This window comes from Tetrao urogallus (genome assembly GCF_951394365.1).
Source record: "Tetrao urogallus genome assembly, chromosome: 1".
In the NCBI taxonomy this organism is placed as follows: Eukaryota; Metazoa; Chordata; class Aves; order Galliformes; family Phasianidae; genus Tetrao; species Tetrao urogallus.
In genome coordinates this window covers 178,949,386-178,963,407 of record NC_136813.1, presented here as the reverse complement: position 1 = coordinate 178,963,407, position 14,022 = coordinate 178,949,386, and the positions used below count along the sequence as shown (strand labels likewise).

Sequence of the window (14,022 nt, the reverse complement as noted above, 5' to 3'; positions counted from 1 at the left end):
TTATAGCCTTGCAGCTGGAGTGTGTCACTGATGATGAGGCAGTTACTGTTACTTCACCTCTAAGATGCTGTTGCCTGGATTGGTGTTCTGCATTGCCAAACTGAAAACCCAGGTTTGGATCAGTCTAGCTCCACTTTCTATGCCAAAAGACAGTAATCTAGTTTTATTGCTGATCCCATCTTTGCTCTCCTGCTTGTCTAACTGCACAAGTGAGACTTAAGAAGTGAGCTGTAAAAAAAAAGTATTGAGGGCTCTGGAAACTGCATGGGGTCCTGACTCAGATGAGGATAAAGGAACACTGTGGTTGGGAGAAAAAAATGTTACAAAGAGTGTCTTACAGACTTTAATCTAAAATGACACAAGTGGGCAAAGCCGGAAAACAAGGAACAGATTATTACATACCAGGACGTTTTTAGGGCTGTAATACACTTACTTAGTCTCTTTTCTCCTTGGGCATTAGGAGGAGAAGGAAATCTGTGACGTGATGTGACATGTTGCATGGATTTGATATACTTACATTTTCTTCAGAGTTCCCCTAGTTCAGTTCAAAGATCATATTCTTATTTTTGAACCAGCAAGCCAGAGAAGTGCTTCTCAAAAGTGAACAGTTGACATTTTTGTTCATGCATAGCTGAAGGTTTATTTTTATTATTTATTATTTTACTCTTTTACTTAAAATTAGATTTTTAAACTAGAATGGTTTCCACTAAGAACTGAAATTTTTGTTTGCAAAATAATGAAAAGTCCTATGTAAAACTTGCAGAACAAAGGATTTGCCCAAAATTGTCTCATTCTTTTTGCAAACTGCTCTGATAGTTAACAAAAAGAAATGACATTTTCCAATAGAAAAAGTTGTGCTGAAAAATTCTAAGCAAATTTCTACTTGTATACATATTTTGTAAACGTACAGCATCTGAAAACAAAACAGCAACAAAACCAATTTTAGTTATTCAGATTCTTGGGTCTGTGTGATTGGTCAATGCTGTTTCAGACAGTTTCCATAAATCATTCCAGGAATAAAGCTCTCATCTGCCAATCATCTCGTTATAGAAACAAAATGTTGTAATTCTTGTATTTTTGCTGTAGATCCCCTTCATCTCTATAGCCTGTGCTCCCTTTCACCCATCCCTGCGGTGTTGTGCCTGTGCCAGCCAGCCGGCTCCTTGAGGCATGACCTTCTTGCTCTAATTGATCACGAATGCCATGCACGTATAATGTGGCACTTTATAGCTTTGGATAAATCTGCTCCCTGTGGGTGGCTATGAAAAGACAGATGGAGCCAGGAGTATGCAGCTCTGGCTCCAAATCTGTTTGTCCTGGCTGAACTTTACTGTCTTTGGCTGAGTTACTTTCATGTTGCATCAGTTCAAGGGTCATCCAGATCCGAGGGTAGAGGAGCCAAAAAAGCCTGCTATTATTGCTGCCAATGGCAGAAATTCCTCTTTTTGTAGCAATAAGGTTTGACCCAGTTAAAAGTAATTTGAATAGTTAATAAGTAGTCCAATTGAGTATTTAGCTTCTATGTTACCGTTACAGAAAAAATTGTCAGTAGCAGCAGAATACACCAAAAAAACTCCAAACAAGTTACCCACCCCAACAACATCTGTCCTGTTGCTGCTGAGCCCCAGCCCTAGCACAGCTCCCATGCCAGCTGCAGACATTGCAGCTGGGGCAGAATTCTCTTCCTGCAGCATCCCATAGCTGTGTTTGCGGAATGGCACTGCATTGCTTACCATTGCACTCCAGCAACAAATCTGTTCTCCTTAACCTTGTTCTCATCTAAAACGCAGCAAACTTGGTGTAAGCTGAAGAGAATTACAGTGATTTAGGATTGCAATGTACTGGGTGCAGTGAGGCAGCGTGAAGAAGCTTTTGTGCGTGATGCTAACGCTACTTAGTAATGCTATCACTGAGGTCCCCCATCAACACCTGGAACGTTGCTAGCTACAGCAGCACAATAATTGCATGCAACATGAGGGTAACAAGTAAGGTTGTATGCAGTGTGGGAGGCAAATGCACATCCAGAAACCTGAGGAGTAGTATGGAGATGTGCATGGATGTGCGTGGAGTGGCTCCTTTGCTGACCTGCTCTAGAAACCCCTGTATACTTAGCGCATGTCACTAGCATGGGAGCCATGGGTGCCTGGTAGCCTGTCGCATGAAAGAAGCCGTGAGTGCGTGAGGCAGCGTGCTGCATGCAGGGCCAGGCCTGTCTGCTTAGGGCTGATGACAGTACTGAACAAGTTCAACCTGTTTATGGTTTCTCAGCACCCCAGATTATAATTATTGCTCATTATTGTGCGCATTTGTCACAAGTTTGGGTCTTGTCCAAGGAACCCTCCTGCTAAGCCACATATAAACACATGACAAGTAGATTTTCTCTCTCTGAGATTTTTCCATTGGATCATTTTAGCCCTGGATTTGCTTTTGTTAATGGCACTGGCAGTAACTGGCATGCTCCACCAGCTTTTCCATTTGCTCTGAAGAGCCACAAATCCCTGCAGTGCCGCACTGAGCTGGGCTCATGCAATTGCTTGTCTCGTTGTGCCTTCCTCAGCTCAGGATTTCCCTTTGTACGTTCATCCTGCAAAGCACCAGGACTGCCTTCCTGTTGACAGCTGCCTGGGGACACGTATACTGAGAAAGGCTCCATGTTCAGAAACTCATTGGGGCAGCCTCTTTGACTGCAGTTTGCTGCTGTAGCCTTTCTCCTATCATTCTGCAATCCTCCGGTCCATATCTGATGAGCTCAGGAAAAGGAACTTCTACATTGCTATTTTTTTGGCAGCTGATTGATCTTGCATGTAGGTGCAGGGATGCATGAGGACACGGGATGCATAGCATTACAGAACCCAAATGTAACCCTTTTTTTTTTCTTAAGAAAATTGAGAAAAAGGAATTACAAAAGAGACCATGCAAGAAAATGAGCTGCTGCTATCAGGAGGCAATCACTAATTTCTACTGTTTCTATCAGTTTCTAGTGCTGTTCCTCTGCCTGAGCACACTGCACATGCTCTTTGTCTTACTGGTTGCAGAAGGCATTTCTGAGGCATCTAGCGTTTATCACAGTGACATCTTCTCGCATGCAGTCGAAAGCTGTGTGTACCAAGAGGCTGGGTGAGGAATTTGGGTGCTGAATGCCAGGATTACATTTGTACCGCCTTAGAGATTTGTGCTGCATTCATAGACAAGCCATTTCTTTTCTTCATTTGTAAAATGGATGTAGCTGTGGGTGATGAAAGCCCCTGACTTGGCTGATACTTCCAGAACACTGAGATTCTTTACTGACCTGCAGAAAGAAAAGAGAAACAAGCAGGTGCATTGCTGTTAATGCACCTTAGTAAGCTGGTTTATTGTTAGATTTCTAAGTGTTCAGAAGAAATTGTCCAGATATTAGAAAATCATTTTTAAAATTGCAAAGGGATAATACTAAAGTGGAGTCCTTATCTATTTTCTAAGACATAACAATGGTGAATAAGAAAGTTGAGGGAGGGAGCAAGGTAGAAGGAGGCAAGATGCACTGCTGATATTAAAGTAGAACATAAGCTGAAGGGACCACAGACCTGACCCTTCTATCCTGGTGAGCTGAGGCTAGATCTTACCCCTTTGAGGAAAGAATAGAATGACTGCTGACAAGTGATATTTCCTTTCCATTTTGCGTCCCTTTCCTGAACCTCATTCTATTTTTGTCTCTTGCTAATCCTTCATAAACCAGCTGATCAGAACACGGGTGCTGCTTCCATGGGCACGTGCACACATGCGCGCCCACCCACACCCTTGCTGAAATCCAAAGCTTCCATCACAGCACAGCCCCGGAGCTCATCTGTTTTATCAGCTTTAAACCAAGAAAGTATAAACAGTAGCACGAGCATTGCCTTTGGAAGTGTAACTATTTCTTTGGTTTTCATGAAGGACATTTCTCTTGCGCTCTTTATCAAAAAGGAGTGCTCCAGGCATTTTTTAATCTTTCTTTGGAAGCTCTGGTGAAGCAGCACTACAGCTTTCTGTGTGGTCCCAGTATCAGGACCAATCATCACACACAGCTTCTGTGTATCCTTCCCCTGTCCCAGAACTGGTCAGGGTGATGACCATTACACAGCCTCATCTCTGCTGGGAGCCAGCTGGCAGAAAGCACTGCACGTGGCTCCTCTTCTGCAGACCAAATCATCCCAGTTCCATCAGCCGCTCCCCATCGCACCTGTGCTCCAGACCCCTCACCAGCTTTGTTGCCCTTCTCTGGACACATTCCAGGGCCTCCATGTCTTTCTTGTAATGAGGGGTCCACAACTGAACACAGCACTCGAGGTGCAGCCTCACCAGTGCTGAGTACAGAGGGATGATCATTTCCCTGCTTGCTTGACTTTGCTCATAGTGTTTTCTGGCAACTGTTTGTTTTCAGAAAAGGGGTTTTATTTGCACTGTTCATTTTTTAGTTACGGTGCTTCTGAGCTGATTGGGAAAAATGGCATTTTCTTCACTTGGCTCTTATTCTCATTAATAAATGATAAGTGAGAGAAGTGTCTCACCAGATTTTCTCTGTGTCCCCACTCTATTTCAAAACTCCCCTTACTTGCTGTTTTGCTATTCTGTCTATGGATTAACTAGAAACTTACTTCTAATGCTGTGATTTGGTATTTGAAGATAGTTTTTCGTGAGTTGGAATGAGCCATGCCATAATACTCACAGAAACACACGTCCACTGTAACATCACAGGTAAAGCTCCTCACCACCCTGTTGCATGTGTCTGAAAGTGATGAAAAAGAAAATCATTTAGAGGCTGTGCAGAATATTAAATAAGAATACTCAGTGTTGTAACAGCTGTGGGTCACTTCTAAATCCAAAATATCAGGAAGTTTGTATGCAAAATGCTCCTGTCTGTGTGCTCTGCTTTGTACGTTGGCTGCTTGTCTGGGCACAGGGAATGCATCTGTGTGTCTGTGTCTGTGCTCCTGCAAAGTTTGCTGACTCACAGCAGTGAGAGGAGCCAGACAATAAGCATTCTAATCTGACACTGCTGCTTATGTTCTTTACATTTATTTCCTTTCATATGCTGAATTTGTTTTGAATTTCCACTCGTGCATTTCAAGAAGGAATAGCAAAAATGTGGCAGAAAAATGGTTAGTTATACATATGTCAGTGATGTCTGTTCACAGAGATAGTAAGTCAAGTTTTCTAACTGGGAGAATCTAAATTCTGCTTTCAACACTGACGTGACATTTGGGACTTCTTTCCAATGGAGTGCCAGTGGAAAGGCATTGAAGTGTTTCAGATGTGATCCAGAACCCTGAACTTTATTACTTTAGTTGGGGGTTGCAGAGATGTTGCAGGTGAAGGTGTATTTTCATCACAAACCTATGTTGTCCTGACATGCTTTGTTTGCATTTTTTTATAAGGCTGGGATGCCATCATGGATTGGAAAGATGTCTTATCAGGAGGAGAAAAACAAAGGATGGGCATGGCTCGTATGTTTTATCATAAGTAAGCATTTTGATTTGTTCTTTAATATCTGAAAATGAGGAGGAGTTTGGGAGGTTTGCTCTAGTAGTTTGAGCAGCAGTAGCCTGTAATCTCTATACAATGTGCAGTACTTCTAGACTGTGGTATAGGACTGCATACTTTGTCATTTATTCATGCAAGTTCACCTTGTAGCTTGGGTAGTGCTTCTTACTTAAACTTTGCTTTTAGCAAACGTGGCATTACATTCTGTGAATGTTTCTTTCTTTATCTAATCAGGCACAAATATCATCCCTGCATCTGTCCTACAAGTATTGCAGAAAACTGGTTGTCGGCTTTAGAGCTTGTGAGAGTTGGAAAGCCAAACTCCAGGTTTTATTTTATTTTTAAGACTGGAAACCTTGCAAAGGCAGTCAGTGCACAGCAGTGAATTGAGACTCTGTGAGCTGGCTGTAGTTATTGCATGGCCTGTTGACAGAACAGAGTAATACCAGGTCAAACTGGGACACAGGAGTTAGAGCACTGTGTGCTCAGATGGACCAGGAAATAAAACACATTTTTCCTGGAAGCCACATCTGTACCTGATGGTGCTAGCTGGCTTCCAACTGCAGATGAGAAGTGGCTTTCCTGCAAAAAACAGCTACTTTCTACTGTTCTCTCAATTAAATGTGTAGGAATACTGTCCAAAACATAGATGACTTATGTCCTTTATTTACTTTTGAAAGGCCAAAATATGCACTGCTGGATGAATGCACGAGTGCTGTAAGCATTGATGTTGAAGGAAAGATATTCCAAGCTGCAAAAGCTGCCGGGATATCCCTGCTTTCTATAACACACAGACCTTCTCTTTGGTAAGTATGGCCAGGAATTTGTGAGGGGCCTTGCTTTCAGCTTTCTGGCAGACATGGGTTGGCCTTTGTTCTGTATTAGGGCAGTTGTTTAATCAATATCTACTGCACTTTGTAAGATAATCTGTCTAAAATAATAACAATGTAAATGCATTTACCATTCATTTCTCTTCATTATTTGAGACACACTTACTCCTCCCTCTCATTTTTTTTTAAATTTGTGCCAGTTATTAACTATAAATGGCAACACACAGGTAGCTGAAAGGCAGTTAATTAGTCCACTACACCACAGCCACGACTCATCACCATATTATTCTTCAAAGATGACAAGGTACATGAGCTGGCCTGGGGAAGTTTACCAGTGCTTGGGAGAAGATGGGAAACATGGCAAGTAGTGGTTTACCTGCTCTTTGTTCTTTCATAGGAATTGATACATCCACTGGTTTAACTTCAGCAGTGTTCTGTATCTGCAGGGCCTGTGAGCTTTCAAAATGTGATTTTATAGTAAAAAGAGAAATACGAGAAGTATGTTCTAGTGAGGTAGTACTTAGTATGGAGACCCTCAAAGGAAATATAGCTGGTGAATACCTAAAACAACCAAATACTTCAAAGGGAAAATGGAGATAAGAGGGTGTAAGCTGACATCAGCTGAGATTATCAGTACTCAAGTCCTTGGTCTCCATTATCACATTGTTTGCTTTTTTAAGCCGATGACAAAAAAGCACATTACCAATTTGTCACCGTAAAGAAACAAAATTGTAGCAGTTTCTGCTTCTCTGAAAATGTTTTCTGAGCGTTCATTCTTCCTCTGTGGAGACAGTGATGGTGGAGGCTGGGATTATTTCAAAACCACTGCTCAAGAAAACAAGTATTTGAGAGTATTCCACCTATAAGTAGTGATAGTGCAGTGGGAAAATATGCGAAAGAACTGGTGAGAAAGATCTTGGAATTCAGATTTCCATGGACATTTCTTATTTCTTAGTACTCATGCTGTTCGGAAAAGTTTGGAATCGCTCTTGTAGCCTCCACAGTGTTACTGAAACTATTGGAAATCTGACAATTTGCAGGGAGCAAGAACTGATAAAAGCAGGTGGCTAGGTGGGATGTGATGACCTTGTTATTGAGAAACAAAGAGCAAGTTCTGAGTATTCAGAAACAAGGATCAAATGTCTTTCATTCAGATATACTTTCATAGAGACTGCACTGTATAAGGGTCACATGCTGCTTAACTCCTTAAGATTATACCATGAAATATTTGCTCTTTCATTCAGAACATTGGCTGCCTTCCTGGAGCACCACAATTAGATGTCTTAGTCAGCTCTCTTGGCTTCCTGATTTTATTATTATTGTTATTTTTTAATGGGGAAAAAAAGTAGGGAGGCTAAATATTTTGTGTCTCAAAGATTAATATGCAAGAAGTGGTGAGTGTAAGCCTAGAGCTGAATCTTGTTTGAACCTCGTGTCATAAGCTACTGAGTTTATTAAACTGTCACATTCCCCGCATGGGATTTATAATTGCCCTTTCATGATGTGCTTCATCTTCTATAATTTACAGTGATAAATTGCACAGTTGTAACGGCAGCTCTGAGGGAGCTCTCTGCTCTTCCTCTTGCACCTCCTGATAAATGTCTTGTCAGGTCTTGGCAAACCCCCCCCACACGCACACCTTTGAATATTTGTAGTGCACACACCTTGATACTCACTGAAAGGTCTGTGACTCTTGCACAGACTTTTAGTTTGACTCCTTGCAGTGTTTTAGGACTGGAAGTTTATTTATCCCACCTTATAGAATCATAGAATCATAGAATCACCAAGGTTGGAAAAGACCTAAGAGATCATCCAGTCCAACCGTTCACCTATTCCCAATAGCTCCCACTAAACCATGTCCCTCAGCACAACATCCAGCCTTTTCTTGAACACCCCCAGGCTCGGTGACTCCACCACTTCCCTGGGCAGTCCATTCCAGTGCCTGACCACCCTTTCTGAAAAGTAATACTTCCTAATGTCCAGCCTGAATCTCCCCTGCCGTAGCTTGAAGCCATTCCCTCTGGTCCTATCACTAATGACACGAGAGAAGAGGCCGACCCCCAGCTCACTACAACCTCCCTTCAGGAAGTTATAGAGAGCAATGAGGTCTCCCCTGAGCCTCCTCTTCTCCAGGCTGAACATTCCCAGCTCCTTCAGCCTCTCCTCATATGGCCTGTGTTCCAGACCCCTCACCAGCTTTGTTGCCCTCCTTTGAACACGTTCCAGGGCCTCAATATCTTTCTTGCAGTGAGGGGCCCAAAACTGGACACAGTACTCGAGGTGCGGCCTCACTAGTGCTGAATATAGGGGAACAATCACCTCATAGAATCATAGAATCACCAAGGTTGGAAAAGACCTAAGAGATCATCCAGTTCAACCATTCACCTATTCCCAATAGCTCCCACTAAACCATGTCCCTCAGCACAACATCCAGCCTTTCCTTGAATTATAAAATGCAGGGGAACAAACTGAGGTATAAATTGAACAAACCAGTTTTGTCAGTAGCGTCAGGTGCACGATGCTTGCCTGAATGTATTTTCTTCTAAGGAGATCTAACATCTCCTGCAAAGAGAAATAAATAAAATGAACTGGGGCACCTGTTCTATTTCTTTCTTCTGAAGAGAAGGGATTGTTTGGTGTGCAGCAGACTGAAGCTGGGAGGAATGCTCATCAGGCATTATGTGGTAGATATCTGTAATGACACCAGTGGTGATGGCCTGGGGAAGTCCTGGTGACTGGATTTGAGATGCCCAAACCCCCCACAAAGGAGTGTCCTAGGTATATGAGTCACTGAAGAGCTTGCGAGACTCTTACCCAGTTATCCAGAACTGCAGCTTCCTGCACTCAGCTTCCTGAGAGACACCATTGAGAATAGACACAAACATCCAGACTGGTGTGCAGAAATGAGCCATTACTGATGCATTATTTTCTAATGCAGGAAGTATCACACTCACTTGCTGCAGTTTGATGGACAAGGAGGCTGGCATTTTGAACAGCTGAACACGGACGTCCGCTTGTCACTGAGTGAGGAAAAACAGAGACTGGAGTCCCAACTTGCAGGAATTCCTAAAATGCAGCACAGACTGAATGAATTGTGTAAAATCTTGGGAGAAGACTCAGTGCTCAAAACAATGGACAAAGAAGAATGAATAATTTATGTTTTATGTTTTTAGAAGTATTTTTTTAGTTAAAAGCATTACAAGTTCAGACATTATCCTTTGCATGCGTTGTGCTAGAGGCTTGGAGCATAGAGAAATACAGCCAGCAGAGAATAATGCTCAGAATGCTATGTAAGACTTCAGCATTTCAGTGTTAAGGAAGAAAGTGGTTGAACTGTGAAAGGAAAACAAGCAGGGGCACCGAGTATAAGATTAGTCGCTGCAGCTTATGTTAATTCCTAGTGAAAGCCCAGTTCACTGCAAAGAAGTAGCAACACTTTTAGGTTTTGTAGGTGAGTTTTGGCCTGAGACTCGGCCTGCAGAATGAGCTCTTGTACCAGGTTACTGTGTGCGTATGATATGCCTGCTACGCAGAGCAAACATGGCATGACACTCAGGCATGGAGCACAGCAGAGGCAGCATCTGGGTGAGTATGTGGATGCATGCAAAAATCTCATTTGGGTATAAGAAACTTTCAGCCCACGTGAAACAAAACTTTTCTACTACTGAGTAGCGTGCACGTCTTTGTCTGCATCTCCATAGGAAGTAATGCAACAGGCTGACCAGAAGATAACTGACTTGACAAACTACTGCCCTTGTGACAAGAGAAACAAGGATGGAGCTAAATATGTAATATGCACGTGCTGTACTTTATGCTGCGATGCTCAACTTCAAAGGCTCTTTGCCCTTGGTGCTATATCCGTCCCTCTGGGGAGGTACTTGTCCCCTGTGTAGTAATCTCTGGTGGGCGGATGGAGCACTGGGCCTAACATTAGGAGACCTTGTTTTTCTTCACTGAGTCATTCATCTGCTTCATGGGCCTGACCCAGCCAGTGTGCACCTCTGATCTGGTTCCTCCATTGGTAAAATCTCAGTGTAGGCACATGTTTGTTCCGTGAGACCTTTTGTGATGAGAACTGTAGGACAGCGTGTCTGTTTCTAAACATACACTGAATTCTCAGGCATGGCTGTCCTGCCAGTTAAAATGTTCAGTGCTTACAAAGGTTTGTGAAAATTTAGAGCATTTTATAACCACTAATTGATGCCTGCCATGTTTTGTTAGAGTGGACGAACACTGTGCTCCCTGTGAGCAGAGCAGAGAAGAAAATGCACCAGTGGCAGCCTTGCTCCAGATGTGCTCTTTGATTGTGCCATTGGCTGCCCAGTTCAGTAGGAGCCATGTCCCCAGGCAGTCAGAAGGGGCTTCAAGCTGATCCCTCTGGAGCTCAGGGTTGGCCTGAGTGCTGCAGGCCAAACTCGGTGAACTAGAAATAAAGGTGGGAATGGATTTTGAGAGATCCCTGCAAGTGCACTGCCAGTCTTGACAAAATGCTTACTGTGGCCCATTGGCTTCCTTGGCGGCAGCACATGTTTGGATGGGGAGACTGTGCAAGTGTGCACAGACCTTTCCTCCTCCATTGCTGGAAGCTGTTCAGAAATGGGCAGCTCAGGAGTAGCTCAGGCAAGAGACTTTGCAGGTCTTTCATCTGCTGTAGGTAAATGCCTTAGAGGAGATGTAGCAATCCTGAAGTTGTTCGTTCCTTAGAAGATTTCTTTCTGGCGACTTACTCTGAGAAGGAGCAATGCATAAGCTGTTAAGAATTGCTGAGAGAGGAGAAATGCACTGGGATATTTTCTGAACTGTATTCAGAACTGAATGCCATGGACAGCTTTTCATAGGAGAGCAGCATTCACATCTCAGAGGGAGGTGCTCAGCACCAGTGCTGGAGAAAAGGCTTTGGGTTGGCATCTCATCATTTCAGAGGTGATGCCTTTGTCAGTGTCTTTGCTTGGGAGTTCAGCTGTCTGGAGGCTGCCATTCTGCTGGGTATGTTTGAACAGTCTGTTAATACAGACTGTTTACATTTCCTGGTGACTTCAAGCACAAGAGGAGGGTGTGATCAGTAGGGAATTAACTCTGTCTGCCCAACGCCAGCACAGTAACCGTGAGGCTGTCTCCCTTTTTGCTGCATGCTGGACCAGAACCTGGAATAACTCAGGTCCTCACCCTGCTCCTCTAGAGTCCATGGCTTGAATGCAATCCTGCATTGCATTGGTGGCAACAGTTTGTTCCTCTGGTTAGTTTTTTGCTATAGAGTCCTCACTGAACTTCTCACTGGAAGAGGAAAGATCAGTCCTGAGAATCTGTGAAAGGGATGAGAAGTGAAGGTTCAAACAATAAGCTGTTGTGTTGTAGAGTGCAGACTAGAGGTCACTGATGTGGTGGATGATGTGTGCGTGCGTTTTGATTTGTGAGTGTCTCTGCCTGTCCCTGAAGGCAAGCTTTCCTGCTTCTCATCTTCAAAAGAAATCCATATCTGCTAAGGAAAGAAAGAAGTCAGCCAAGAATCTGTTCTGGGTGAACGTAAATGAGATGACTGATGATTTCAAAGGCTTGTGCATTTCTGAGCTACGTTTCTGAACCACTGTGATGAATCAGGTGTGCACCATGTGCGTGCCCTTGTTGCAGCTGCAACGTACCGTCCTGCTGGCAGAAAGCAGCCACAAAACCACTTTTCCACAAGATTCTCCCAAGGCAGGAGCTGAGGTAGAGGAACGGGCTCCGTTGCTTCCCGCCTCTCCGTGATGCACTTTACTGTGTGGCTGGGAGCTAAACCAGGCTCATCCCTATGTGAGGAGGACACTGAAAAATGTTGAGTGCTTGGCCCAGTTCAGCACAGCTCCCAAGTATAGTTCCCATCTTCCAGCAAAGCACTGCAATGGCACCTGACTTGTTGGGAGCTGTCGCTGGTGGGCACAGCGCCCCAAATCTGCTGTACTGCCCTGCAGAGATCAATGCTGGCTCTGTATTATGGCCCAACAGAACAGGTCTTCCGTGGGAACTGCTTAGAAGGAGAAATATTGTTTGTTTGTTTGTTTTTAATGATATTCTGCATAGAACATGCATCGTGACTGATGAAATGTTATTGAAAACTGAAATTGCACTAGAATCAGTGTAATCTTGAAGTCTGATATGTATTTCTTGGATCCAGTAATAGATTGGCCATTCCTGTTCAGTAACACAGTAACAAAAACCAGCATCCCATTCTGCTGTTTGCATTCTTGCAGGCATGAAAAGAGCACAAGGGTGCTGATAGGAGAGGAACCTTCTCTAAATAGGAGCTGTCTGAGTAATGCTGAGCCACTTTTAGAAGGATTTTCTGTACTGGTGATTCATACATCTTAAAATTGATATTGTAGTTTGAAGAGAAGCTGCCCTGCAGATTTTTTCTGCAAGCTCTCTGGCTTGTTCCAAGTGCTGATATAGATAGGAGTCTCATGTAGATAGGAGTTTCATTTCTGGAGAACTTTGCCCTTTGTCAGGGACATGAGCCAACTTACTTTGTGCTGCTTTGGACACAGCCAGAAAAGCAAGCACAGGGTCACACTCTTTCCTGGGGGAGTAGCACAAGGAGATGCTCTTCTGCAGCCAGCATACAGGAGCAGCTGCTTGTTAAAGCACTCCCAGAGAGGGCCAGAGCAGGGCGGCATGCCTCAGTGGAATCCTTTTCCTTGGTACAATGAGAGTTATTCACAAGAGTCCATTCTTTCTCTGGCTTCCAGGAACTGTGGCTCCCCAGGAAGCCAAGGAAGTGTCTTTTTGGCTTACCTTCTCAGCATTACATCTTGCTGAGCTGGGCAGATTCTGCCCTTGAAGTCCTTTCAAGGGCTGTACTTTGCAAAGAGCCAGGCGCACCCAGCCTGCTGCCAGCATCCTCTCATGCCCCAGCACTGGGCTTTCTTGGGTCTGTTCCTGGACGAGTGAAGGTGCTAAGCAAAATTCATACCAGTCTCAAGCAGGGATTAACTGTGCAATAAAAATGGTGATTCAATAATTTAATTCCCAGTTAATTCAGATAATAATGGGATTTTTTTTTCCAGAATCAAAGTGGGAGAAAACACTCTGTGCATGGGACTTAAGGGTTTTAATCTAGGAAAAGTTCATTTTGGGACCACGCTATTTCTGGTTTTAGATTTGAAAACTCTTCTTCTGCAGGAGCAGAAAAAACTAAGCATCCTTTAAGTATTTTTTTTTAAATCAGTGGGATCTGTGTTTGAGTGAGGAATGAAGGACTGGATATTCAGTGGGATATTTTAGGGAAAATTGCAATAAAAATTATATCCTAAAGCAAATGAACAAACACACCTACAGTCCCCTCAGTATGTCTGAATGATCATAATGCATGTCAAAGCCGAGTTTATGAGCCTGTGATCTGAGATTTCAGTCGTATACAGAATGAAATCACTCTACTGAGCTGTTCATAAAGCTTCAGAGAACTGAACTGCTAATCGAATGTGTCTTTGTTTCATTTATGTTTGATATTAATGCCTTTTAAGAGCAGACAATTTATAAAGCAATAAATCATGCTTTACAGTTGTAATTTATTCCAATGTCAAATAAAACATGTTGCATTTACTTTGTTTTTAGCATTCCTTATGAATCATTCACAAAGCAGTCGTGACCTGTGTGCGCTTTGGAAGCCCCTTCCTGCGCTCATCTCTGGGTTGGGGCTGGAAAGCTAGGGGTGGGTGTT

At 43.3% G+C, this 14,022-nt stretch overlaps 1 protein-coding gene across 2 annotated transcripts in view; it reads left to right on the top strand.

The window, feature by feature from the left end:
- Nucleotides 1-9,478, top strand: part of ABCD2 (ATP binding cassette subfamily D member 2) — a gene marked incomplete at both ends in the record, with an annotated part of 41,269 nt that extends 31,791 nt beyond the window's left edge. The window contains 3 exons of one of the 2 annotated variants that reach the window (XM_079542064.1): nucleotides 5,394-5,478; nucleotides 6,180-6,305; nucleotides 9,268-9,478. In XM_079542064.1, coding sequence (XP_079398190.1) covers nucleotides 5,394-5,478; nucleotides 6,180-6,305; nucleotides 9,268-9,478 — 422 coding nt within the window. Of the gene's footprint in view, nucleotides 1-5,393; nucleotides 5,479-6,179; nucleotides 6,310-9,267 lie in introns of those variants that run through there. The other variant, XM_079542065.1, reaches the window with a different exon arrangement.
- Between the last annotated feature and the right edge of the window lie 4,544 nt (nucleotides 9,479-14,022).